Here is a 26952-nt window from a genome sequence, read left to right on the forward strand (position 1 = left end):
TTAATGATATCTGGTAATATTTGATCCAGGCGGGAGGCCAAAACCTTTGTCAAAATTTTGCAATCAACGCCCAAAAGGCTTACAGGCCGGTAATTTGCTGGGTCCGACAGATCCCTATCCTTTTTAGGAATAAGGGAGATCAGTGCTTCATTAAACGTACTCGGCAAGGAACCTATCTCCAATGCCTCAAGGTAAACTTTATGCAGGACTGGGGCTAAAATATCGATATATTTCTTATAATACTCAATCGGGAAGCCATCCAAGCCTGGCGATTTCCCATTCTTCATTAATAAGATCACAGCCCTGACCTCTTCTTCCGTTATAGGCTCATCCAGTCTCGTTTTCTGTTCCCCAGAGAGAGTAGGTAATTGTAGACCTGAAAAAAATGTCTCCACCTCCCCTTCATCAAGCACACCAGCAGACGTATACAAATCTTGATAAAATGATTGGAAAACTGAGTTTATTTCCTTCGATGAGGTTATCACTTGGCCGTCCTTCTTAATCATAGATATATTATTCAAATTATCTTGCTGCTTCAGTTGTCTTGCCAATAGTCTTCCACTCTTTTCGCCACCTTCATAAAATTTTGTTTTGAGCCTAAATAAGGCATATTCCGCCTTTTTGTTATAAATGTCATTCAACTGGCATTTTAATTTACATATAGTCTGATATTTATAATTTGAATATTGACTCGCTAAGTCCTTCTCCAACTCCCGTATTTCTTTATCCAAGGTTTCTACCCGTTCTAGATCACTTTTCTTAACTTTTGATGCGTATGCAATCATCTTTCCTCTTATATATGCTTTAGACGCTTCCCAAACTGTGGCTACTTTGTCTGTGGAACCCATATTGATTTCGAAAAAAATTTTGAGATCCTTTGTTAACTCCTCACTGAAACTCTTGTTCTGCAACAACATCGTGTTAAGCCTCCAGCGGCCCCTCTTCGTTCTATCCGTGTTCAAGTCAATTTGCAACTCTACTGTGGCATGATCACTAATAGCAATGGCACCAATCTCACAGTCTACGACTGACTCGACCAGAGACTTTGATATTAAGGCGAAATCTATCCTCGAATATGTTTTATGACAGTTGGAGTAAAACGTGTATTCCCTTGAACTGGGATTAACTAACCTCCAAATGTCCGTTAAGCAAAGATCCTCTGTCAGTAAATGAACAGCCTCTCTGTCCCTGGGTGTAGACGTACCCCTGGGATTACTCTTATCAATTATCCCATCCATCACCTGGTTGAAATCCCCAGCCAATATCACCTGCCCCACATGATCCCCTATTATCTTATTAATTTTGTGAAAAAAAACTGGCTCTTCCTTATTAGGTGCATAAATATTGCACAAAACTGTTCGAACCCCATTAATTAAGGCCTCCAAGCATATAATGCGTCCTTCGTCATCATTATACTTCTTCAGCAACACGAAGCTTAATTTCTTATTAACAAGGATCAATACACCATTTCGTTTACTCGAATATGAACTATGAAAAACGGAGCCCACCCAGTCTCGTTTAAATTTTTTCGCCTCTTCTTCCCCCGCAATGTGGGATTCCTGAATAAACGCTATATCTGCATTTTTAGATTTTAAGTATTTTAGAACCTTCCTCCTCTTGATTGGGTCCCCACATCCGTTTATGTTCCACGATATTATTTTAGTATACCTGTTCATCGCTTTCTAACAGAAATGGGGTAAGGCACACCTTGTGCGCTTTACAACACAACACAAATATATGCATAGGCACTCAATATTACAAAACCCATCTGGTCTTATCAAACTAGCCGTCATTAAAAACAAACAAAAAAAACAAACAAACCTGAACAAAACCAAAACCCTTCTTTGCATAGCAACTCTGAACAACGTTGCTAAGCGCCCCCTCCCTCCCCTCCTACCCAAGCCTAACTAACTTTAGCTTGAGACCCCAAACTGCTCGTGGTCCGTGAGACACGCTAATCATCCGACAGCAGCACCACCGCCACAGCCCCATTGTGCCCATTGTTTGTTTGTTACCTTATTTCAAAATCCACATACACTACTCCGATCTGTTACATCATGTCCCGCATTCCTCTAAGTCGACTCCTGCAGAAATTTCTCGGCCTCTTTTCCGTCTTTGAATGCTTTCTTTTGTCCGTTCCACGTGAAAACGAGCGTTGCAGGATACATCAGCCTATGCTTCACTTGTAGCTCCCGAAGACGCCTCTTCACCGGGTTGAATGCCTTCCTCTTCTCCGCCAGCTCCTTTGTAACATCTTCAAAAAAGGATAGCTTGGAGCCTTGCCAATCGACTCCACGCCTCTCTCTGGCCACCCGAAGCACTTTCTCCCTAGCAGATGAACGTAGAAAGCGGACATGTATCACCCTGGGAGGCTCGTTAGGTTCCGGCATTGGCACCGGGGAACGGTGGGCACGTTCAATTTCAAATTCACTTCCAGAAAGCTCAAATGCTTTGGCCAGTATCTCCATCACATATTTGTCCACGTTCCCGGGTGTCTCCACCCCTTCTTTGAGTCCAATGATCCGTACATTATTCCTCCTGCTACGGTTTTCAAGGTCCTCCACTCGCGACCACAACGCGTCCATCCTCTTCTGGAATTTGTCCACTTTTGCCTCGGTAAGCACGCTGGCATCTTCCATGTCTGATATACGTTGTTCCGCCTCCCCTAACCTCACTTTTATATCTTCCACCGAATCTTTCAATTCTTTAGTGGCCTCTTTAATAGTGGTGACATCTTTTGCTACGACCTGAAGAGTAGCGTTCATCTTCTTAATTTCTTCAAAAATGTCTTTTTTGCTCTCGCTCCCTATACCGTCCTCAACTACTGGAGAGGCGGCCTCAGATGCAGATGCACTTTCGGGTGGTTCCGGAGCGAGGCTAATGCTAGCTTGCTTCTTCCTCGTGGTAGCTCCCTTAAAAAAGTTTGCTTTGTTGTTACCTGCCATTTTCCAAAGACGGTAATCCTTGAAAAGCTTCAAAGTCCACAAAGGGTGTCCAATTTACGACTACAGCTGGAGTGTATGTTTCCAGATTCAGAACATTAATCAACAGGCTTTAGGAGCGCCTCTAGTGTGCGGCCATCTTCTTCGGTGGTCCCACGTGACTCCCCTGCACAAATGATTTTAATGATAATGTGATGTACCATGAAACCAACAGAATCTTTAAAAAACTGGCGGTGACGTCTTTGGCCATGCTGATGTTAACTTGTCACTGCACATATGGAGATCTGTGGCCAGCAGCCCCAGTCCTAACTGTGACCTCCTCAGGCTGCTCCAGTTACATGCTGGCATTCAGCACATTAGCGCTGAGCCCAGTGACAGGATTCACAGCCAGGACCCATTTGATTCCTTAATGTCACGAAATTTGTCAGTAGTTGTTTCATCGATGGCAGAAGCGATGGCAGGGCCGCCACGTTGCTGTGTGCTGCGGGAAGCTCATCGTGTCTCCTCACTGCTGATTCCTTTGTCTGGGTAGTAAAAAGGTGAAACTGATCTCCTGTAAGTTGCCAGGTAGTGTTAGAGCAGTTACCTGTGAGAGATTCTTGAAAAATCACAATGAAACATTTTCACTTGTTTGTTGTGGTGTTTGTAAAGGCGGTGACATTACATATTTTACCCGAGGCTCCGCTGAGTGCCACGTCTGCATTGCTGATGAATTTTTCTTTTCATGCGATTTGCATAAAGGCCAAAAAGACGAGTTGCCTGTATTTAGGGACGGGCTTCTCTCTTGTTAAGATACACCTGCTGTCAAACAGGTTTGGCGAGCTGCGCGACGGGGCCAGTTTTACCCGATTCTCAAAACTAGTTGTTATTATAAGGGGAGTGATACACACCAAGGGTGACACAAAGAAAGAGGTGGTTTTTTTTGTTGTTGTTGGGGTTTTTTTTTTTTTTTTTTTTTTTTTTTGCCTTTCCTGTGAATCTTTAGATTTTCATGGAGACTTTACATATGGAAATCATGCTCTGCCAATGGGAGTGGTCACACTGCTGGTTAACGCACTCACAAAAAAAGTCTGAAGACTGACCGTGCGCTCATGTTTTTGACCTCTCAGTTGTTTGAAATGCACACCAACATGGAGGCTGTTTTTCCTATTTTGATTTTTCTGCTGCTGTCACACCTTCCTGTCTCTCGCAGCGCGTCCACACACCGTGGGAACTGTCGACCTATACGATTTGAACCTCCAATGTTGGATTTTCATGAACAGTGAGTCTCTTTCTCTTTGGAGTGGTGTGATTTACGCTTTGATTCTCACATTGTTTGTGTGGTCCTGTTTGAACTTGCACTTGAGTGAATATTGGATCAGACTTCAATTTGCCTTACGGCAATTTTTAAAAGATAAAACCAGTATCGTGCCAAAGTCTTTTTTTGCTTTTTACCACATCCTTCACTAAAACGTTAGTCCCCACCAGGCTGTGGAAGTTTTGATTAACGCCACGTTTACATATTTATGGAGTTTACGGAGTTGAAATATGATCATAGTTCAAGGAAATTAACTTAATTCTCACTCAGATAACCAAACTGTTTCATTGTTCAGTCATATTTTATACAGAAACGTACTTTTTCCAACTCCTGAAATCAAGACATCTGCCACAGGAAATGTCATGATTCACTGCAAAACATCCCAGTGTAGTCTATAAAGAAACATACAATCAAAAAAGCTCAAGTATAATTAAACATACATATCAAAGGTTGTAGGAGAAGTTGACAAATTCATGGTAAACACCCCCCCCCCCCCCCCCCCCCCCCCCCAAAAAAAGAAGCTATAACCGTACATGGAAATATAGAGCTGACCCCATTCAATCGTTCGAAAGATAAAAAGACCAGTTTCTTCTTCTCCTCTTTTTTTAAAAAGTTTAATAAATTTACTGTTTGTTTCTGTGGGTCTGAGAGTAAACATGTTAAATAACTGATCATAATATTAACCAGTATTAGCTGTACTCATACAGCTCTTAGGTATTAGTCATTCTGCAGTGCACCTCCACTCAGAGTGCACCTGCATGTCTACAATAAATTCTAAGAAAATATTTGAGCAATCTGTGGAATTCATTTTACAAACCACATATGCTTTAGCTCTTACAGACCCAAGCTTCACCTACGCTGGACTTAATATGTCACATTCCAGTCAAGCACACCCACCCAGCGTGGCTAAATTTTACACGACCAGGGTGCAGGTTCAGGAGCGCTCGGAGGAGCGGGGGTCACTCGCACTCAGACACCCGGCTGTCGCGGCCCATCTTCGCCTGTCCCACTTTCTTAGTAAACAATTTGCTTATCAGCTGTGATTGTTTTAAGGGCATAAAAATTGTGTCACCGAGCTTGTGATGATGGTGGCTCGACTTTAGAATGATGACTTTTTAAAATGTATTTAATACATTTTTTGTGTCAAAGAGCATTCAGGGGATTATTTCAGATTTAACCAGCAGACAAAATATTTTTAGCAGAATTTGAAAACTAACTTCCCTCAATTTTATTTCACTCAGTAACGAGAATCATAAACACGCCGAGTTCCGTGTATCTGCGAGTTGATTTTCATAGCATACTGATATAACAGAAACCGCAGGTTCACTCTGAGGCTGGAAATCAAAGAGTTTATGATGAGCTTGGGGTGTTGGGTTAACAATGCAGAGATAGTCACTCTTTTGAATGTCAAATCCTGTCCCCACAGGAAAGTTACACCTGTAGGTTAATGTCCAAAAATCTCTGAAGTATCTGTTAACATAAGACAGTCTAAACCAGTCGGTTCCCCAAGCTCATAAACCTTTAATTTTCATGGCATGTTTATAGGTGCTGCTCGGTTTCTTCTTTGAATGCGTCATGGTGGATGCTCATATTAAACATGGCCAGGGTTGCAAACATTGGGGTCAGCATATGTAGTCCAAATTTTCCTGTCTTGGATCTCTTTGATCTGTATTATCTCAGTGAGAGGGGATATCCCTAATATGCTAATATGTTTACACAGAGGCACGAAGCCCAGGATAATGCAAAAACTATTAATTTGAGCTATGAATCATGCAAAGCTATTGTAATACAGTCCAAGAATATAAAAATGGAAAGCTGGAGATGTGAGTTATGGCTCCATTTTACATATATTGTTATATACTCTAACCAAGCCTTCTCTTCTTCCTTCCAGGCCCGTTGGAATGCCAAAAATGGAAAAAGTTTATTTACATAACCCTAGCTCTGAAGAAATTAGTTTGATATCAATATCAGCAACAACAGCACATTTTCACGCATCCTTTTTCCAGAATAGGGTAAGTAGCTGTCACTTTAAAACCTTTGAAACCACATTTATTTTGTGCGCGTGTGTGTGTGTTATTGCTGTGTGTAAGCAAGTTGATCGCTTTTAATCTTGAAAATGAATTCAGTGTACTGACTTTGTGTTTATCAGTATTATCATTTTGTGTGTCTTCATACACACGAGTCAGACTGCATGGATGAATGGTAGTGCACAGTAAACACACAGGAGCGAGGATAGACCTGTGACTCTCATGAAGTGTCTTTACTGATTGGTTGTCACTGGTAATGTGATGCTCTGCAACATACGGAAGCAGTGAGGAGTTTTTAATGTGTTTATTTTTGTCTCTTTTTTTTTTTTTAAATTGTAGAATCAAAATTAAAGCCATCAAACTTATTTATTGACACATCAAATTATGTAAGCAAAGCAAAATATCTGTTATGTGTTATGAGCTCAGTCCTTTAGAGTTGCGTTCACACCGTTCTGACTTATACCAAACCAGATGCAGTGACTTTGTTCCCACACTGAGTGGAAAAATCCAGTTGAAATTCAATCATCAGTAAAATGTATTTCATACAAAAGACAAGAACATGTCATGTTTTCAGGGTACCAAAATATCCTTCAAACCTAAAATGAAAACAAATGTTAACCAAATTAAAGTCTCTTTTCTTGTTAAACATTTTCAGGAACTTTTTAAATAAAACTTTGAATGATCACCACTTCATGAAACATGAATATCTGCTTTCATTTAGCCTGTAAATGTTGTTCTATTGCAACTAGGAAAAAAGGGGGAGGGAAATCATCCTGCAGGGAAAATATGGGAGAAGAGCAAGATGAGGCTGAAGATCATGATGATGATATTTATGAGCTATTCGTAAAGTTAGTCTTGGATTTGATCATGCGCTCAGACATAGTTTAGTAAAGTGTGGAAAAATGATCACTGTGCCCTCACAGAGCCTGCTGGGAAAACAAAAAGTTGTTTTTGGGAGTTTTCATCTGCACAGAGAGAACGATTATGGGATTTTGATCAATGCAGAGGCTACCCACGAGAAGGGAAGCCCTGGGGTTGCTGCAAATAACAAGAGTCACACAAAAAAAGAAAATGCCAAAGATCAAGAAATTAAAGAAAAGCACAAACAGTGTCTGCAGTGGCAAAGTTGTGTTTTTGTTGTTTTAAACTCCTCTATTAGGTTCTTTGTACCTTATGACTTTTTCTTCACTGCAGGGCTTAAGCTGAAGGCAGGCTTTTATACATGTTTTTGTGATTTCCCCTTTATGATAGTAGACACAAACAACTCTGCATGGACTGTGTTTTCCTGTATGCACACCAATGTCTGCTCCAACATGATCAGAAATCTGAAAACTTCCAGCAGCAGAAAGCTTTTTCCTCACAGATTGTTTGTATGCAGGATCTGGTCATAGAGTCTCGTCCCAACAGTTGATGCTGCTTGAAGAAATGTGGATGTGGCCTTTAATATGAGGGGTTGTGATTTGGTTATTTCTCGGGGAGGGAAGTCTAATGAATTTATTTAATCTCTCCAGCAGTGGGAATTTTCGGTGTTCCTTTACCAGGCGGCCTATGAGCTAGTTTCATCCCAGTATCTGAATCTAAAGGTCTGGGACCGTCTGCCCAACATGTCTTATTATACTTCACACATCTTCGACTTTGCTCAGGTCTGCTTGGGTATAAGTGACGTTATTTGTCATTAGTGAGGGTGAGGGTCCATTTGGATCTACATGTGACTGCCTAGCTTTGTGACTGTGTCTTCCATGCCTTTACCGGCTTCAAAGTGCAGAGAGCATAAGTTGTTATTTGAGTGGGTTGGCTGGTGACTTCGTCTGACTCGTCATCAAACATTTTCCAGACATTTAAAATAAGATTGGTATAGAGTTTGGGGAAAAACAAAGGGGAAAAAAAAAGAAAAAAAAATTCAACCGAAATGTAAATAATTTGTTTTAATTGAGTAAAAAAAAAATTACATTTAATTTTAATAAATAAAAATAATGCTACAAATAAAATAAAAAATTTCTATGTGTATTTACATATTTTTGGTTGTTTTATGTTTTTCCTGCTCCATACCTGTCCTGTTTAAAATGTGTGTGTAATGTTTTATGATGACTACAAGTCTAGATGTGTTGGGCACGTGCTGCTGGAACTTTAACCTTTCAGAGATGTCATTGAGGCAAACGGGACACTTTTGACTTGTTTACACTTTTTTTTTTTTTTTTTTTTTTTTTTTTTTTATCTGCTTTTGGCATTTGGTAGTTTTGCTGTATTTAGGTGTTTAGAAAATGGTAAAAAGAAAAAGAAAGAATAGCCCATGAATAAGAAGGTGTGTGCATCATGTGTACGTGCTTTTTGAATGCTTTTCTGTGCTGCATTAGAGTCCTCCCTTTTATATGAGAAACCTGTTCTGTGGCTTCACAATAGGCAGTTTGTGTCTTAGAGGCTGAGACGCTGTTAAGGTGTTGCCAGTGAATCATCTTCTAGAACAAGGTGTTTGTGGTGACAACAGCCTATACAGGTGTGCAGCAGGGGGATCTGAGTCAGGTCTTTTTGTTTGCAATTCTTTGAATTGGTGAATGTACACATTCTTAAGAATCCTATCTGTCATGGAGTGAGGCCTTGCTGAGATAAATGTGCTTGCTTTTTTTTTTTTTTTTTTTTTTTTTTTTTTTTTTTTAAATCTTGCATCATAACCTGAGGAAATATTTCCATAGAGTACAAAAGTATGTTTGAGCAGTCAGCAGGAAGATCAAAGTCCTTTTAATAGCTGCATTTAAATGGAAGTACAACTGAGAAACACCGAGTCGCTCTGTGGGACTGAAGCCAGGGCAGATTTTAAGGCGACGTTAAGGCTTGTTTGAATAGGCTTACTGATTCTAGGCCAGACAGGTTCACTCCTCCAGGGAGATTTTTTTTATTTTTTTTTATTAACCATCAGAGAATTAGGCAGAATTAGGTAACCACACAAATATGAGAGCTCACATTTCAGTGCATTCCATCCCCTCCCATTCAGCCAGACTTTTCCACTCACCCTTATTCATGCAGGCCAGTCATAACTGTTTATGCAACGTGGCAGTTCTTCAACAATCACTGCCTTCTTTGCCGTTTCCCGTTCAGCTCTACGTCACACATGTCATTGCTCTGATTGGTTAAAGTTGTGTCTAAAATGGATTTGAACTCATTGATGCCACTCATTTAAAAAAAAAATCAGAAGTGAGAGGTTCTAGCTCATTCATATTTGTAGCTTTCTTGTGGTGTCCATTAATCAGGAACAAGTTTGGGTTTTTTGTTTAGTTTTTTTCTGCAGGAAAAGTGTCGCATTTTGAACATATTTATTAACGGGGCAAGTTGGTGTGAGCTTGCAACCGCAGAAATGTGCCGATGGGAGTGAAAGATTATGCAAAAACCGAAGACGCAGCTCACTTTCTTTTAATAATGCAGCGCACATCAGCAGGTCGGAGACGAGCAGGTCTGATGAGAGGGCGACAAATGTACAAACCAGAATAGTGCAGCGTAAACTTTATGCTTTATGTTTCCCTCAAGAAACGACATGTGAACTGAGATCAGCGAGTCTTTACGTTTTTGAGATAAAGGCAAACTCTTCTGTTAGAGCTTGCTGGGAACTGTGCTATTAAACGTGAAATCTGACAGCTTAGGAGGACAACTGCACCATTACAAACTTCACACGAGCTTGTATGCGGTTAGCCTGTATGTGCTGCTGTAGCAGATATGTTTGGGGATCCCTCCTCTGATCACATGCTGTAGTTCAGCATGTGCTTTGAATCTTAGTTATGGTTGTACTAACAAGAGAATGCCAGAAGGTCCCAACCTCATGAGTCTCTGCTTTAAGGTATGCGGTAATACTTTCTACCTGTGCCTTTATCACTTGAATATATTGTAGAGTACATTTTTTCAAAATCCTATATTTCATCACCCTCACTTTTGTTTTCTTAGTATTGTCTCTTTGAACGCGGCACAGAGGAAGTTACAGTTTAAAAAAAAAAAAAATGAACAGAACATCATATTATTATTTATTTGTTTTGAGGAAGAGTTGAATTGTTAGTCAGGCGATCAACACCAATCATTTGTTACTGTTTTTCGTTGGATTTTGGACTCAAATTTTGTTTTTCCTCTTCACATCCTACTAACATTAGGTTAGTGGTATATTAGCTAATTTTTTTACACACACCAAAACCAGAAAAAGGTTTGTAGACTGAAAAGACGATCTGGGTAATGTCCTAATCTGAATACCTCTTCATCTGGTATCCCTCCATGGCCATAGGCCACTACACAGTCAGCTTCTTCCCTTTTGCACAATGTTCAGAGATTGTTCTGCACAAAAAGCTTTAAATTGTTAAGTCTGCTTAATTCCTGTTTGATGAAGGTTCAGAGTTAAAAACTTGATCACATAATAAACGAATAATGCACATTTTAAAGTGCACGTTTTGGATTAATCTCTGATCGGGCTTTTATTATTTAACCTATTACGTATCATCTAACACCCCTTTATTAACATTTAACCTCCAACAGCAGGAGATTCTGCTTTGGCTGAAGTCTATACGAGTATATTTGAGAATGGTTTTAGTATACAAACATAGATAATTTATTCCTCTTTTTTTAAAGGCAGCTCATGCTGTGGATTACTCATGTTGTTATAAATGCAGCAGGATGGAATCCACCTCAGAAATCCCCCTGAGCAATCGCCCACTGAAAAACCGTCACCACCAAAATGCTAAAGTTACCATGGAGCTGTGATGTTTTCATAGCACTGGACCTTTTTACGATCAGGTGGTGTGGAAGTGGGCGTTGATATCTGTGAGGTTAGAAGTTTGTTGGTCAGTGCATGTGAATAACCTTATGGGATCTGTTTGGGTTCTCTTTTTAGAGCTGGAGTTGGTGACGTTATCCTTCAGGGTCAGAGTGGCTTAGCTACTGAAGTGAAGGGCCACATGATGAACAGATGAATACAAACATGACACACAAAGTGCTGAAATATGTTCAAATCCACGAACTCTGGTAGATGTGACAGATCTGTAATAAGCTGGTGTTCAGTCGACTTTCAGTCTTTAAAAATATTCTTTTTTATAAGTGAAATAAATGCCTGCATCTGATAATTTAGAAAATAGTAGACACAGATCCATGGCCATATTCATATGAAGTATTTTCTCTTCTGTCCTGACCTGTGTGTGGTTGGGGGGGGGGGATTTTTCTTTAAGGATGGTCCACTAACCAGTTATCAGGCTTTATTCACCTACACCTACATACCTCTGCAGGCTTAGGGCACAGGTGTCGAACTGCAGGCCTCGAGGGCTGATGTCCTGCAGGTTTTAGATGTCTCCTTGATCCAACACAGCTGATTTAAATGGCTAAATGACCTCCTCAACATGTCTTGAAGTTCTCCAGAGGCCTGGTAATGAACTAATCATTTGAGTCAGGCATGCTGACCCCGGGTGAGATCTAAAACCTGCAGGGACATCGGCCCTCGAGGCCTGGAATTCGACACCCCTGTGCTAGAGCATAAAAACTGAGCGTACAGAATCATCATCAATTAGCCAAATGTAACAAGGGGGGGGTTAATTCTTTTACAGATTTGTATTCTTTGGCGTCTCTTTATTAATGTCTTTTATAATGTTTCTTTTTTTTCCAACAGATAATACCACCAGGAGGGAACACATCATTTGATGTGGTATTTCTTGCTCGAGTAGTTGGGAATGTAGAAAATACTTTATTTATTAATACATCACATCATGGAGTGTTTACATACCAGGTACAAATGAAGTGGCACACCTTTTTTTTCTCTCTCTCATTTTTTTTGTGTGAAACATGTGATTAATGTTGCGTATCTGTCTTTGAAACTGAAGGTTTTCGGGGTTGGTATACCAAACCCCTACAGACTGCGACCCTTCATTGGGGCCCGAGTCCCAGTAAACAGCAGCTTCTCACCTCTTATAAACATCCACAACCCGTACAGTGAACCACTGCAGGTAATACGGACACATTGTACCCTTTGTTTATTTTATTTGCACATTTTCTTTGATGATTGATTTGGTCTGCTTCTTGTCTTTGCTTCAGGTGGTTGAGATGTACTCCAGTGGTGGGGATTTGCATCTGGAGCTTCCCACAGGCCAACAAGGAGGCACTATAAAATTATGGGTGAGTCCTCCTTTTGATTTTAAAGCTATGGACCTGTTGTGCTTGTTCACATTAAACATGGCCGGTGTTTCCAACAATGAGGTCATTGTATGCTGTTAGTGATGTGGGAAACCCCACCCACACGCTGTTAAAGCCAATCAGGCAAAAGTTGTCTTAAAGCGAGAGTAGCTAAAGGATTATTTTGACCCATGAATCATACAGATTAGAGTAAAATGGGAATAAGAGCAAAGTGAGGTTTTTAAAGGACAGTAGGCGGTCCCACTGACGCTGACCAACCCTCCCCTCCTCCAGGAGATTCCCCCATTTGAGACAAAAGGGGTGATGAGAGCCAGCTTCTCGTCCAGAGATGTGGACAACCACACGGCTTTCATCAGAATCAAAACCAATGCTCCCAATGAGGACCAGTTCATCATCCTCCCCGTAGAGGTGGAGGTCACATCAGGTGTGCTGCTAAACCTTTGTGCGACAGTTCTTTTTAATCATTATTCCCTTCTAACACTCGTGTTTCACTCATTGTTTGCAGCCCCTGGTATATACTCCTCCACAGAGATGCTCGACTTTGGCACACTCAGATCACAAGGTTTGCTTTCCTTAAAGAAACGACATCTATCAGTATTTTCTTTTTCAAACCAACCTCCCGACTCCTCCCTCTGATCTCTGCCTCCTACTTCCTTGTGTTGCAGATCGTCCAAAGCTGCTGAATCTACACCTTTTAAATTCAGGGACAAAAGATGTTCCCATTACGGTGCGTATCCAAAGCAAAATAAAGCATGAACACAACAAGTATCTCAAGGCTGTAAGAATCCATGACTGTATTCATGCTGCTTTTCAGAGTGTACGTACAACACCGTCAAATGAAGCCGTCACAATAGACTTCAAAGCAGTTACACTCAAAGCTGGAGAGAACAGATATACCAAAGTCGCAAGTATTAGTTTTGATGGTAAGTTGAGTTTTACTTCAGTTCTCTTACTTGACAGGTCACAGGAAGCTGAACTTGTCACCGTCTCTAACACTGACCTGTGACGTGGTCATTCATAAGAGTTCAGCTGAATCAGCTGTTTTTTCCTCCTGAGGAAACTCATGAACATGATGCTTCTTTGGCAGCTTTCTTTATAAAGTTATGTTAAGTAACATAACGTGACCTTCAAGATACACATCTGTATAAATAATCAAAAGCTTCAGTTGTTCTCCTTTGACTTAGTTTTTAGAAGTTCCTTCCATTTCCTTCCTTTCTATTGCGCAGCTTCCTCCTGCAGGCCCTTTGATGTGTTTTGCAGTGTCTTATCTGCTCTCTGAATCTTTTTTTTTTCCCCCTGTAGCCTCAAAAGCCAGAAGACCATATCAGTTATCTGGAAAAATAACAGTTAAAGCAAAAGAGAAGAGTTATTCCAAGCTTGAAATCCCATACCAAGCAGAGGTTTTAGACGGGTAAGTTTTTCTGAGGATGAACAAGGAGACAAATGAAAATGTTGCTGTAAGAGTTAATTTGAAGCTTCACTGCTGTGTGTGTGCTTCCTCTTGTGGCAGCTACCTGGGCTTTGACCACACAGCCACATTGTTCCACATCAGGGACAGCCCCGTGGACCCGGTGGACAGACCCATCTTCCTCACGAATGCCTTCAGCTTCGCAATCCGGATACACAACGTGTCCCTCCCCGAAGAGGCCAAAACAATGTTTAATGTGAGCAGAAATGCATTAAACAAAGAAACGTAAAACAGTCAAAGCTGAGAAAAGTTCAACTGAATCTTTTTGGGTAAAATAATTAGAATAGACATGTAAAATGTTACCCTCGTAATATGAATATTTTCCACGTTACAGCCTCTAAGTGCATTGTGCATATGCTCTCATGGAATTTATCATTGTTTATTGTAGTAAAACAATCACCTGCTTGTCGGGTCTCGGGTTGGAGATACTCACTGATTTCTCTGGAACGACCCATCCAAGGTCAACCCGACTGTGAAGTCTGATCTTCCAGCATCGCGCTGACATCGCTTTCATTTATTTATGTTTTTCTTTCTGTTTTAGGTGCAGAACTTCAGCACGCCCATCCTCATCCCCCCACACGAGTCGCGTTACATCTTCTCCCTCCTCTTCCGACCGGTTCGACCATCAATCCACATAGACAGCAACATCCTGCTCATCACAAACGCATCAAAGTTTCACCTGCCTGTTCGGGCTTACACCGGCTTCTTGGAGGTACGCAGTGAACATGAAGTGGGTGCAGACGGGCGAACTCGGTCTATCATTGTAAATACAATTGTTTACTCTTAAACAATAAAATAATATCCACTGAAAGCTCTTGTACTAGTTATAGATGCTCTTGCCTCTCAGTGGTTTGGTTCACTAATACCAGACTGCATTATAGCTTCATAATACATCGCTGTTGAATCTGGTACTTAAATCTACTTTAGAGTGTGTAACATGCTGTTTTTACTGCCTGTTTTTACAGCCTCTGGTTCTGCCTCCCAGTCTGAAGGAGAACCTGCTGGACTTTGGTGTCCGCAGTGCAACAGACACCAGCAGCATCATATTTGTAGTGGTCAACAGTAACCCCATAGAGGTGAGAAGCCGTACAAGTTGATATTGGAGTGATCGATTGTAAATTGTCATAGCTCGGCATCTCGGGATGAAAGTTTCAGGCCTTTATGTGTCGTTAGGCTTCTAAAGCTTTTCCCCCATGGACGTGCTCAATTTCATAAGATTGCAAAGTGCTGAGTAAAACTGAGTTAGCTGTCGTGTCCTTATCTTCAGATAAACCTGGTTGCGGTTTGTTGGTTAAAAACTCCACTGTAGATGAACGGATGCTGGTTAGGCTGTTAGGTTGTTTCCACAGTGTAAACCATGTAAAGTTTAATGCTGCTTGGCAAAAGTGAAAAAGCGCCACTTTGTTCTTTTCTGTCCTCCAGCTGGAGATTAAGTCCTGGTTGGTCACAGGAGACAGTCTCTCCATGGAGCTGCTGAAGACCGAAAAAGGGAACACAACGGTGGCCCAGGGTCACCTGGAAGAGCTGCAGAACACCTCAGCCTCCCATCATAAAACGGTGAGACCTCCACAGCCCGAACGCCATCACGCTAATCCCCACAGGAAGCTAGAGTGAGCAGAGCAAGCTTCAGTCTGATGCAATCAGTCCAGTGAAATCCTACGACATGAGTTTCACTTCAACTTTTGTGGCTGTAGTTTGTGAGGACGGGAGTTTCTCGTGAGACACATGAACAAGGTCACCACTTCTGTATTTAATTGTGAAAATTTAAACTTAAAAATTGTGACAGCTTATAAATATCTATGTTCATGTTTTTTTTTGAGAAAAAGCATGAATCTCACATGAAAAGGTTAATAAATAACAAATAACTGTTTTGCGCAGTTTACAATTTGGACTTTTTTGGCTCTAATAATTAACATAAGCAAAAGTATTTCATTAATCTGAAGCTCCCGGTTCTGTTTTTCAATGCTGACCATAAATGCACTATGAAGGCTTAAAGAAGATGCAGCTTAGCTGGGCCTGGTGTCCTCCAGTCAGTGCCCCCCCATCCTCACAAACGGCTGACTCACATTCATACATTAACCTTAGTATATTTAATGAATGCAAAATGCAGAATTTTACCTCTTTGCATTATAAAACCTCAAGTACAAAAGATTTTTGTATTTTTAGCAAGTAATTTGAGGTCCCACCTCGTCCACAGGGTGATGTGAAACTTGAAAGTTTACCCAAAATGCACTATTTCAGGTTTTCTCCAGAGAGTTATCAGGAAACAGATCAAACACACAGCGCACTGCCGCTTGTTTCTGTTCCTGTGTCACAGGCATTAAACTGCTGCAGTTGCGCTTTAAGTTGAGAGGTTTCTCTCTTTGTACCGATTTTATCTGGAATGAGGTTTGTAACACAGATCAGGCTGCTGCCTGGCTGAGTTAATGTTGTTTTTAGTAATTCACACTACTGTGAGTACTTCAGAGATCACAACAAAACAGGAAGTTGTTTAAAAGTAGAAATGAGAGACGCTGAGCAGAAGTTGGCAGAACCACAAAAGTATCATAAAAAAGTCTAGAAATCTGTAGTTCTTAAATAGATAAGACATTACTAGCCGAGGAATAAATGGTGTAATGAACTATTTATCTTATCTTAAAAAGCATAAAGATAATAACACTGGACAAAAACAAAAAAGAGACTTAATTATTGGAGGAAACGGCTGAGACAAACTTCATGTAGCAGCATATTTTCCTCAGTGTTGCTGGTAGCTAATACACAACTTGGCCTGCTGATTAATGAAGAAGCATCTTCTCATATTACTGAGGCTGTCAGACCAGCTGAGCTTGTAAAGTAGGCCCTGAAAGCCATTCTAGCTACCGTTTGAAGCACTCAGAGATTCCCTCAAGTCAATTTATCTAAAAGCTCCGTGAACCGCAGTGTCGTACAGCTAAACAAATCAGAAAATGAAACAAAATGATAAAAAAAGAAACCTCTCAAGGGGGAAAAGTTTGGAAAGTATGAAAATAAAATAATAAACTGTGACATGCATCATATTGTTCAAGTAGTATGCATGTCACAAAAAATCAAATAATTAAGTTTTGTTTGTTCTTTGATTTCAAGCTTTTTCCTTCTAAGCAGCATCTCATTTTGAATCTAAGAGGTCTTCTTACTCAGATAATCTTTTCTGTCATTTGGTTGTTTGGTTTTAAACATTTTAATCATCTTAAATCCAAATTGAAACTATGTTCTTGATTGTTTTTGGCTTTTAGAGAACCATTTCAGTATTCATTTCCTTTTTAAAGGGAAGGCTATGAAACCTGTGAAAGAAATTTACTGCCTGTGTGTTTTGCTGTCTCGGATGTGGAAGCTCTTCAACCACAGTGTCAAGATCGGAGATAAAACATTGTTATTCCAAGCAATTTGATGATGTGTGCAAAGAAAACAAAACAAGAGGGGACGGACTTTAGAGAAACTGTAGCTTGTTCACAAAGTGTTGAGAGACAGAAAACCTTTTTGTTTTCACAGGTTATATTAGCATCTGGATATTACGCAGCATTCAGAGTGACACTAGTGGCCAAAGCTCTGGAGGGCACGTACGACGGGGCTGTACACCTCACCACAGATTATGAGGTAGGCTGGCTGGTGTGTAGTTTTCAGGCAGTTTCTTCAACATAAAAGCATAACCTGGTGTTGTTTTTGGCCTCAGATATTAACCATCCCGGTGAAAGCTGTCGTCGCAGTGGGCACATTAAACAGCTCTCCCAAACACATCATTTTGCCACCTTCATTTCCAGTAAGTAACACAAAATTGATTTCACAGCCATCATGTGCTGGCAGCATGCAGAAGATGAGTGTTTAAGTTAAAAAAAAAAAAAAAGAAAAGAAGAAGAAGCCAGCTTCCTGTTTAATGCCTGAGGTGTTGGATTGAGTTACATGTCTTCTTCTTTAGGGGAAGGTAGTTCACCAAAGCTTTAGCATACAGAGCTCCTTCACACAGAAAGTGAGACTGCAGCAGATCCGCTCCCTGACAGAAGACATCCGATTTTATTACAAACGTCTCCGCAACAGCAAAGACGAGCTGGAGCCCAGACGGAAGTCTAAGGTACAAAAATCCTCCCAGTCCTCAACAACACAAAAAGTGGGTCACGCTTTCTTTTGAGACACAAACGTATTTTTATTACTTGTTTTACAGGTGGCAAACATTTATTTTGACGCCGGCTTGCAGTGTGGTGATCACTGTTATGTGGGCCTGCCATTTGTGCTTAAATGTAAGTTTTAGTTGTTATTAAACTCTGTGTTTGTGTGCACGTCGGTGTTTTTAACAACAAACCCTTTAGACCGGACTTATGCCTCTGTGAGGAGGTGGGATCCTTTTAGTGTCTCAAATTTTGATGTTTACTGATGATTTGATCCAGAGGAAGTATGTATAGAGAGAACAGGATGGGACCTAAGATAGAACCCTACACCAGCACAGTGCTGCTGGTGAAGAAGAATAGTTTACAGTAAACATAGAGAAGGATCTATTATTCAGGTATAAGATGAACCAGCGTAGTGCAGATGCCAGCACTGATGTGCACGCGTTGTGGTCAGTGCTGTTAAATGCAGCAGTGAAGCCAAGGAGGATGAGGATGGCACAGTCCCCAGAGCCCGAGCAGATCATTGCAAACTTTTATCAGTGGATTCTGTTAATGAAGAAAGACTTTTTCCCAGACTTTTAAAAGAAATGGAAGTCTGGAAGACAGGCTGGTAGTTTTTTGGGTAAGATGGGGTCCAGGTATTCAGCAGGGCTTGAACAACTATCTGCTTAAAGAGAGATGGAGCAGTACCAGTAGCCATAGAACTGTTGTTTAATACAGTTTTACAAACTCGTTGCAGCCCTTTTGGGTGAATTCCATCTGGAGCAACATCTGCTCATTTTGAAGTGACTTTTTTTTTTCCTTCCCCAACGTCGCGAAGTGAGAACTGGAGGATCCCTAATCCTCGAGAGATGTGGGTTTATGGTCGAGTCCCATCCCTAAAATATAAATCTAGTCTGAGCCCATGGTTGAGAATTCAGTGGTTAATTTATTATTTATTTTTTTCCTTCCACAGCTGAGGCTAAACCTCATGGGCTGGCGTTACAGGAGGATATCTGGGACGCCGATGTCGATCTTCACCAGAAGCTCCTCAGACGATGGAAAGAGCTCAAGGAGCGCTCTGTGCACAAGTAAGCACGTTGTGCATTCAAAGCGCACTATGAAATAAAAGTTCTTTCCAGGATAAAATAAAGTAAAAATGTAACTTCTTTTCTCACCAAAGGATCGAAGCTGTCTTTGAAGTTAACACAGATCTCCAGAAAAACGTTCAGGCTAAAATAACCGCACACCTGACGTGGCCTTCGCTGGTCAACTCTTCACAGAGAATCACGTTCCCCCTGACCAACACCAACAGCTCCTCTGTGAGTACTCGCCCATTAGATAGATTAGATAGAACTTTATTAATCCCTCGGGTGGGTTCCTCTGGGAAATTCGATTTCCAAAAAAGCACAGCACCGACAGAAGTCGGTGTTTAGGACACGGCACACAGGTTTTGCGTGTTTTAAACATGTTTCAAACTCAGGCATGACATCGTTTGTCCGCAGGACGAGGAGGTGATTTTGCAGAACCCAGCAGATGTCCCTGTTTATGTCCAAGTACTCCCCTTGGCGCTTTTACCAAACCCCTCTGTGTTTTCTGGAAAACTGGCCGACAGGTAAGAAGTCACAACTAAACTCCCGCTTATTCTTTTTTCCCTCAGCTTACGCTGACAGTCTTCTTTACTACTTTTCTTTTTCAGGTTTCCTTTAGGAAACTTATCCAACATCAATATAAACACAAACACCTTTGAGTTCCAGGTTCACAGAAATCAAGTAAGTCCATTGTTGATTTGGTGGCTTTTCAGGAAATCGGAGAATCGGCTGCTTATTGTGCTGCTAATCACTGTCCTCTTGTCCGTGGATCTGACAGCATGTGGAAGCTGTTTGTCTCTAACAGTCTCTCCGTTTGTGTGACAGACATCGCTAATGAGGAGCAGTACAGGCTTTGTAGAAGGCTCAACCAGGCCCTTTGTGTACAACCTCCTCCTGCTGCCTGGAGAAGTCAAGTCTTTCAACATAAGATTTACTCCCATTGGAAACCACAGCGTCTCCTCCCTCCTCATAGTCAGGTAATACCACATTTTAATGTTAGAAACTAAAACAAAAATGCACTCCTCCATTGAAATGAATCACTTTACTGGGGCATCTGTTTAGAAACAACCTGACGGTGATCGACACGATCATACTTCACGGACGAGGCACGACAGAGAGCCTGAAGGTCGGAGGGAAGCTTCCAGGACAAGGCAGCTCGCTGAGGTTTAAAATGACTGAAGCTCTGTTGAAAGACTGCACAGAGAGTGAGTTTATAAACGATGCAAGAGAGCGGTGTCACCCAATCAATGTGAGCCAGTCATGTTGTAGAGGTTCATCTTAAGTTCAACTGTCTGTTGGCAGGAATATGTACTCATTATGTTAGTAATTGGCCTGCTGGTCTATTTTTCTAAAGATCAGTAAATCTGCCAGTGTTCAATTTCAAAGGCAGCCCCATCCACGAGAACTCATAGATGTGCAAAGTAAAGCTCAATAAATGCAATGAAATAAAACAGATTAGACATGTAAAATATCACAGAGAAAAAGACAACATTATGTATTAATTAAACTTCCTAAATGAAAATATCCAAACACGCAGTGAGCCCTGCTGTTAACAGGATTTATTCCAGTACATTTACTGTGTGTGTGTGTGTGTGTTTCAGTATGTTCTAATTTTTCCTCTTTTGAAACATTAAGTTGAATCTTGATTGTCCCTGTTTTTTGTTTCAGAAACAAAAGTGAAAGAGCCAAACTTCACTCTGAAAAGGACGTTCAGAGTGGAGAACACGGGTTTGCTCCCGATCACCATCAAATCGGCAGAAATCAATGGACAAGCCTGCGAAGGATTCGGATTCAAAGTTCTCAACTGTCAAGAATTTGCACTCAAGCCAAATGCTTCGAAAGACCTCGTCATACTGTAAGGACTCACTGCTACACACACACCTCCATCATCAGTGGTTTTCCTGTGCGTGTGTGCGTGCATTCCCCCCTTCGCCACACGAGCCATCCCTAATATGGCCATCTGAGGCGCAGAAGCTCATTTAAGTGCTGTTTAAATGTTCTCTTTGTTGGTGTTAGCCAGTCTGAAGAAAGTTAGCTTCACGGGGGAGTAGTTAAAAGTGCTTTTGTCAGGCAGGGGAATCAATAATGGAAACACCTGCATTAATTCAACTTTTTCCAGTAATGCTACAAAAACACAGTCAGTGATACTGAAATGTTGCTTCCCTAAATTTGTAAAATAAAATGTAACAAAGAGGTGTCAGAATCTGGCCCAGCGGTGTGGCCAGGAGAGCCATGCTGTGATTGGAGAAGGATTTACAGCTGCAGAAGCCCTGAGGCAGAAATGTAGCCTTTCTTTACTCTGCCCTGACAGGTGTATGAAAAGAGTGCTCAAACCCACATAGCAGTGAGACTGAAGAGTGGGAATATAGGACACTATGACAATGACTTATCAAACTTATTAGGGCACGACAGTTTATAAAGCTTTTTCACTCGTATTTGAGGCTTACTTTATGCTAAAGCTAATCTATTCTGCTCATTTCTAGCTCTTTGTGGTCGCCCTCTCTTTAAAGCTGCTTTATAGATCAGCTTTCAACCTTTTTGTTTTTGATAATGTTTACAGTTGAAGCTAGATTGGTCAACCCTGTTGGGTTTTTTGTTTTTTGTAAATTTCAAAGATTAAGGCTTCATTAAAAGTTTGCTTCAGAAGCACTTTGAAATCTCTTCTATAGGGTCGTTGGTGTGCATTTTATTGTGCAATTAATCTTTCCATATTCAACCTCAGGGGGTCCTCTGAATGACGAAGCATTTTTACTGTTGTTCCTTTTTTGCTTTATGATAAGTTTTGTTTATGGTTGCACCACCCGTGAAAACGTACAAACGGACGGATATCAGAATATAAAAGAATATATTTGAATGAAGTGAAAATGTATTCAAAGTGAAAAGGGTTCCAGAATAAACTCCTGCAAGTCATGACTCGAATATTCCAAATAGGAACAATGCACTTGGACACAAAGTGTGTGTGTGTGTGTGTGTGTGTGTGTGTGAGTGTGTGTGTGAGTGTGTGTGTGTGTGAGTGAGTGTGTGAGTGATATGAAAAGAATAAGCTGAGTGAATTCCATAAATGTGTTTTCATGGCTTTGTTTCGTTTGAATTCCTGTACTTTTCCAGGGCGCTGTTGTTATTGTGCAGACACAGAAACACCCAGGTGCTGACACACCTGAATGCATCTCGTGTCCCAATAGTAATACTTATTACTGTAGATCTTTCTAACTGGTGTATTTGTCTGATTTGCCCACCTATTTGATGAGTTTGAATAACAAGCCTTTATTTTTGGTAGTTTTTATATGTACGCAACCTTCTTGCTGTCCTTGGTTTGTTTCTGCCTCGGTGAGAGTTTACCTGTGATATTGGGCTGTAAATATAATTTGTTTTGATCAGGACTGTCAGGTGAAACACAATGGATGCTTTTAAAGATTTGGACACAGAGAGAAATTTGGCTGGATCCTCTGAGGCGTGTACGTTCAGACAAAAGCCTCTCAGATGTTTATTATAGGCAAAGAAACATTGAAACCAGACACACCCTTCATCTTTATACTGTACATATCTTTGTGTATATAAATAACTCATTAGCTCATAAATCATAAAGATACCTCCCAGGTGTTTCCTCCCATGAGCAGGTTTCACGTGGATCGCAGGACAGGCTGCTCAGTGTTCTCTCTCTCCTTTATTGTCAGGTTTACACCCGATTTCACTTCCTCTCGAGTGATCCGGGAGCTGAAGCTGGTGTCGTGCGGCGGCTCAGAATTTGTGTTTGTCCTCAATGCCTCGTTGCCCTATCACATGTTAGCCACATGTGCAGAGACCCTGCCCAGGCCCACCTGGGAGCTCCAGCTCTACATCATTGTGTCTATCGTTATGAGGTGGGTGTCGCCGCACAACGCAAGCAAAACATGCAGAACACGGTTCTATGTGACAATCAATTCATTACAAAAAACTGAGTAGCTGTAGAGTTGACTTCAGGGTTTTAACCTGAATTTCTGCAGTTAGGCCATCAAGATTATGTTACCCTTAATGTAACTTTTAATATTAATATTAATTCTCCTGCTCATAACCAATGCTCTTCTTTCTTTATCACTGGGATTGCTCTTTTTATTTTAAAGCAGGATTAGATTTAAATAAAACTTTATTTGCTTGCCAGAAAAGTAACAGCAAAGACTGTATGCTCACTAAAGACAGATGAGGATGAGGAAACAGCAGAGAGGATCTGTGTGCACGCATTTCTGCTCTCAGCTATTCATGCAGCTCCACCTTCACACACCCAAAGGGAACAGGGTGGTGTTCAAGGCTAACAGGTGCTCTTACCTGGAGACAGAGCTGCACTTTTATTAATGAGCCCAATGTTTGTTTAAAACCCTGAAACAAAAAGTGTTGTTATAGCAGCAGCCTTGTCACGCTCACGCTGTAACCCTGCACTCAGGTTTAATGGTAGGATACTTAATCTAGTTCTGCAGATAGGTCACATGTTTGCATGGGATTGTTTATAAGCCTCAGTTATGCTTGTATAGCAACGGCTTTGGAATACAGATTAAACTAAGTTAGCAGAAAGCTTGATCTCAATCTGACAAACGGTTCATGTGTGCTGTTTGTTTGTGTTACAGTTCCATGTTTCTGATAGTGATCACCACGGCCTACCTGGAGGCTCAGAGCATATGGGAGCCCTTCAAGAGGCGTGTGTCCGTGGAATCCAACTCCACCTTGGAGACTGGGAGACCCTTCAATCTCAGGGACATTGTGCAAATTCACACTGATTCAAAGTAAGTGTAAATGCTCAGTGACAACCTGGGCAAAGCCCGATCACGTGGCACAAGCGGGTGTGTTCAAAGGTGCGAGCACATATTGGTAAAGAGAACTGATTTTTGAGATGAAAGAGGACGTAAAAGTGGTGCAGCAAACGCACAATAAAAATTATCCTTTCAAATGTTTGTGTGCAGAACTTAGAACAATTTTTAAAGATAAAACAGGATCAGTGTCCAACCTCTAAACATCTGAATGTGAGGGTGAACGTAATATTATTATTATTATTATTAGTGTCGTTTTCACACCAAACTAAAATTTTTTTTGGCTCCTAGCCTCCTAACCACAAAAAGAACATGTGCACACTTACCTGCGTGACTCTCACCTGGACACGTTAAGCCCGTCCAAGCGTCCGTAGCCAGCTTTTCAGTCCTTTTCAGCATGTTGAAGTCATTTATTAGGATGCTGTTCGCACATAGTTCAGATCTCACCAAACCTGGAAACCGACTGTCCATCACCTCCAGCTGTTCTTCCCCGGGAGCGTGAAGCTTTTTGTGTGTGTGTGTGTGTTATAGACTAAGAGCTGCTTTCTTGTAGAGTTGGCAGCTGAAGTTAAAATACATTTTTGAACCACGACCATGATGGGCACCCCAGCATTTCCCATTTGTTAACATCCTTAGCTCTACACATTCATGCGTCCATGTGAGCTCTCCTCATATAGGTATCATTGAAATTTATAGAATTCACAGATTAATAAATTCATGTTAATCCCACAGCTCTACGTGCACTGAGTAGTTACTCCAATGAGCATCATTTCTCTGTAATGTCATTTTTCATTCATTCAAAATTTAGACCTGCAGTCCAGATCTGGCCCTTATAATCAGGCACTCCTTAAACTTCAGGCTTCAGTCATTAAAATGTCCAAACATTTGAAGATTTTTGCTGTTTTTTAACTGGATTAATTGCCTCTGACGCGCCAAGAAGGTTGCTGATGGCCGTTTGCCTGTGGCTAACCGCTTCCTGCAGTTTTTACCATATCTGGCACTGAAACAGCTTATTGGCCGTTATCGCCGGCCATTCAGTCGATTTGAATTTTAATCGGAGGCGCACTGAGATGGAGCACAAAGCAAAACTTTATGGTTGCGGATAAACTTTTTTTATCTTGTGCTTGTTCTCAGTACAGCTGAGAATTCAAATCAAGACCAAATAGTTCTACATGCAAATCTTCTCACTCGGCAGCCATCTTTAAAGCGTTCTGGGAGCCTATTTGAGCATTTATTTCAAGAAATTATGAAATTATTTTAAATAATCTATAGACTCAGCAGTCAAACCTCCGAGAAGGTTTGATGATTTTGCCACAAAATAAGATTTTGAAAAGCTTTTTTCCCCTGAAAGTTAAGCTTCTGTCACCGTCGTTCCTGTTAATGCTCACTTAGTGCTCAGTGTGTCACTCAGAGGATGAGGTGCTTCTCCCTGCAGCGAGCAGGGGCTTCACAGATTTGAACCGCCGTGTTTGACGCTCTTTATCAACGCCCAGAGACAGTTTAAATGTTAAAACTATAAATGTGCATATACAGAGTTACTGACAGACTTCTTTGTGAACACTCATCTATAGCGACCCACCACAAAACTCCAGAGGTTTATACGCATCCACCAACGGGTCAGCTCGGGGAGGCCGACAGAACAGCAGCCGTCCCTCGCCAGACTCCGACGGCCAGGGTAACAGGTCCAGGATCAGCTTCACCCGCCCACCTATGCAACCTCCTTCCTCCCAGCTCACCAAAGGAAGTTCAGTCTCTGGCAACGAAGGCCCTCCAGCTCCCTGCCAGGTAACCAACCGCAAAGGTCGCAGCACCAAACAGCCTGACCTCCAGAGTCCAAGCTTAGGCAGCCCGTCGCTGCCTCACAGAGGCATCTGCCCCGACGACGAGTTCGCCAACCTCATTGGAGCCATGGACAACGACCTCGACCGTCCAGAGCCGCTCAGTCCCGAAACTCTTCAGGAGCAGAGTTCTCAGTCCATACCAAGCAAAGGTACAGACACAACTTTTAATGAGAGGAGAAATTCTCTGTGGTCGTTCACAGCGTTTTACAGTGTGTGCTGATATCGTTTGCAGGGTTGGAATCCAAAGGGAAGCTGCGCGCTAAAGCAAAAGCCCAGAGAAAGAAGGAAGAGAAGGAGAAAAAGTCAACAGTAAAGACTCAGGGAGACGAGCTCAAAGATCTCGCCGACAACGACGACAGCTCCTCCACGACTACAGAGACCTCCAATCCAGATGTGGAGACAAACATTAAAGAGGTAAAAAAATGTTAAAGTATGTGCCAGCACATGGTCTCTGTTTGTTGTTTGCTAAAAATATGCATCACTTTTTCCAGGAACCAGTAAAAAAGAAAGGAAGGACAATAACCCCGGAAATGGCAAAAGAAGAAACATCAAATTTTCTTATAAAACCTAAAATGAAGAAACAAGTAATCACAAAGAAGGAGAACCAAGCAGAAAAATCCAGGTTTGAGTCTTTTTTTTTTTCTTTTTTTTTTTACTTTTCATCCTAAAGTGACTAAAATAACACAGTGGACTCATTTATGACCTCACATTTTCCACAGAAGGCTTTTCTTAATGTTCTATTTGTGTCTGATATCTGACCAAAAACATCAGTGGCACATAGAAATGCTCAGTGTGACTCCACGCAGTCACCTACAAGTTAAACTACAAGCCACTGCTTCCACTTTGTTCTCTTCCTGAACAAATCGTTCGTGTTCTCAGTTCTCTCGAGCTGCCCTACGTAACACCGCTGGAGACCAAGCAGCGGAAGAACTTCCCCTCCAAATCTCTCCATCCTCTCACCAGCATCACAAAGACGAGACCTCTACAGAAACCTAGATGTAAGTTTTGTATACAATAACTTTATTTAATTATGCCATCCAGAATTTGACCTTCATACTGTGAATATTTTCAGTATTACAGGCCTTCGAAGTACATGAGGGGTTTCTCGTTGTTTTTACTGCCATTTTTGAGGCTTCATAAATACAGCAGATATTCACATGAAATTTCCAGAGCTGAAAAACACATTTAAAGACGCTCAGTCCTTTAACTTTTAGTGGGTGTAGCACCTGATTATCTATCTATCTGATGGTCTAAAGCCAAGATA

At 41.3% G+C, this 26952-nt stretch overlaps 1 protein-coding gene across 2 annotated transcripts in view; it reads left to right on the forward strand.

Moving 5' to 3' along the window:
• The window catches only part of tmem131 (transmembrane protein 131), a 40762-nt gene that overhangs the window by 10800 nt on the left and 3010 nt on the right, over positions 1-26952 (forward strand). The window contains exons 4-34 of one of the 2 annotated variants that reach the window (XM_085399673.1): positions 4135-4203; positions 6131-6251; positions 11893-12009; positions 12104-12226; positions 12315-12395; positions 12687-12837; positions 12919-12975; positions 13079-13140; positions 13228-13336; positions 13716-13824; positions 13924-14077; positions 14423-14593; positions 14847-14957; positions 15304-15438; positions 17389-17493; positions 17570-17656; positions 17813-17965; positions 18056-18131; positions 18955-19069; positions 19162-19300; positions 19484-19593; positions 19678-19750; positions 19895-20046; positions 20132-20274; positions 20738-20924; positions 22744-22929; positions 23668-23823; positions 25419-25837; positions 25921-26102; positions 26180-26310; positions 26568-26686. In XM_085399673.1, coding sequence (XP_085255799.1) covers positions 4135-4203; positions 6131-6251; positions 11893-12009; positions 12104-12226; positions 12315-12395; positions 12687-12837; positions 12919-12975; positions 13079-13140; positions 13228-13336; positions 13716-13824; positions 13924-14077; positions 14423-14593; positions 14847-14957; positions 15304-15438; positions 17389-17493; positions 17570-17656; positions 17813-17965; positions 18056-18131; positions 18955-19069; positions 19162-19300; positions 19484-19593; positions 19678-19750; positions 19895-20046; positions 20132-20274; positions 20738-20924; positions 22744-22929; positions 23668-23823; positions 25419-25837; positions 25921-26102; positions 26180-26310; positions 26568-26686 — 4103 coding nt within the window. The remainder of the gene's footprint in view (positions 1-4134; positions 4204-6130; positions 6252-11892; positions 12010-12103; positions 12227-12314; positions 12396-12686; positions 12838-12918; positions 12976-13078; positions 13141-13227; positions 13337-13715; positions 13825-13923; positions 14078-14422; positions 14594-14846; positions 14958-15303; positions 15439-17388; positions 17494-17569; positions 17657-17812; positions 17966-18055; positions 18132-18954; positions 19070-19161; positions 19301-19483; positions 19594-19677; positions 19751-19894; positions 20047-20131; positions 20275-20737; positions 20925-22743; positions 22930-23667; positions 23824-25418; positions 25838-25920; positions 26103-26179; positions 26311-26567; positions 26687-26952) is intronic. The other variant, XM_085399674.1, reaches the window with a different exon arrangement.

Source organism: Rhamphochromis longiceps, linkage group LG23 (genome assembly GCF_057381845.1).
Source record: "Rhamphochromis longiceps isolate RC_006_pf linkage group LG23, R_longiceps_female_GT1.1, whole genome shotgun sequence".
Lineage (NCBI taxonomy): Eukaryota > Metazoa > Chordata > Actinopteri > Cichliformes > Cichlidae > Rhamphochromis > Rhamphochromis longiceps.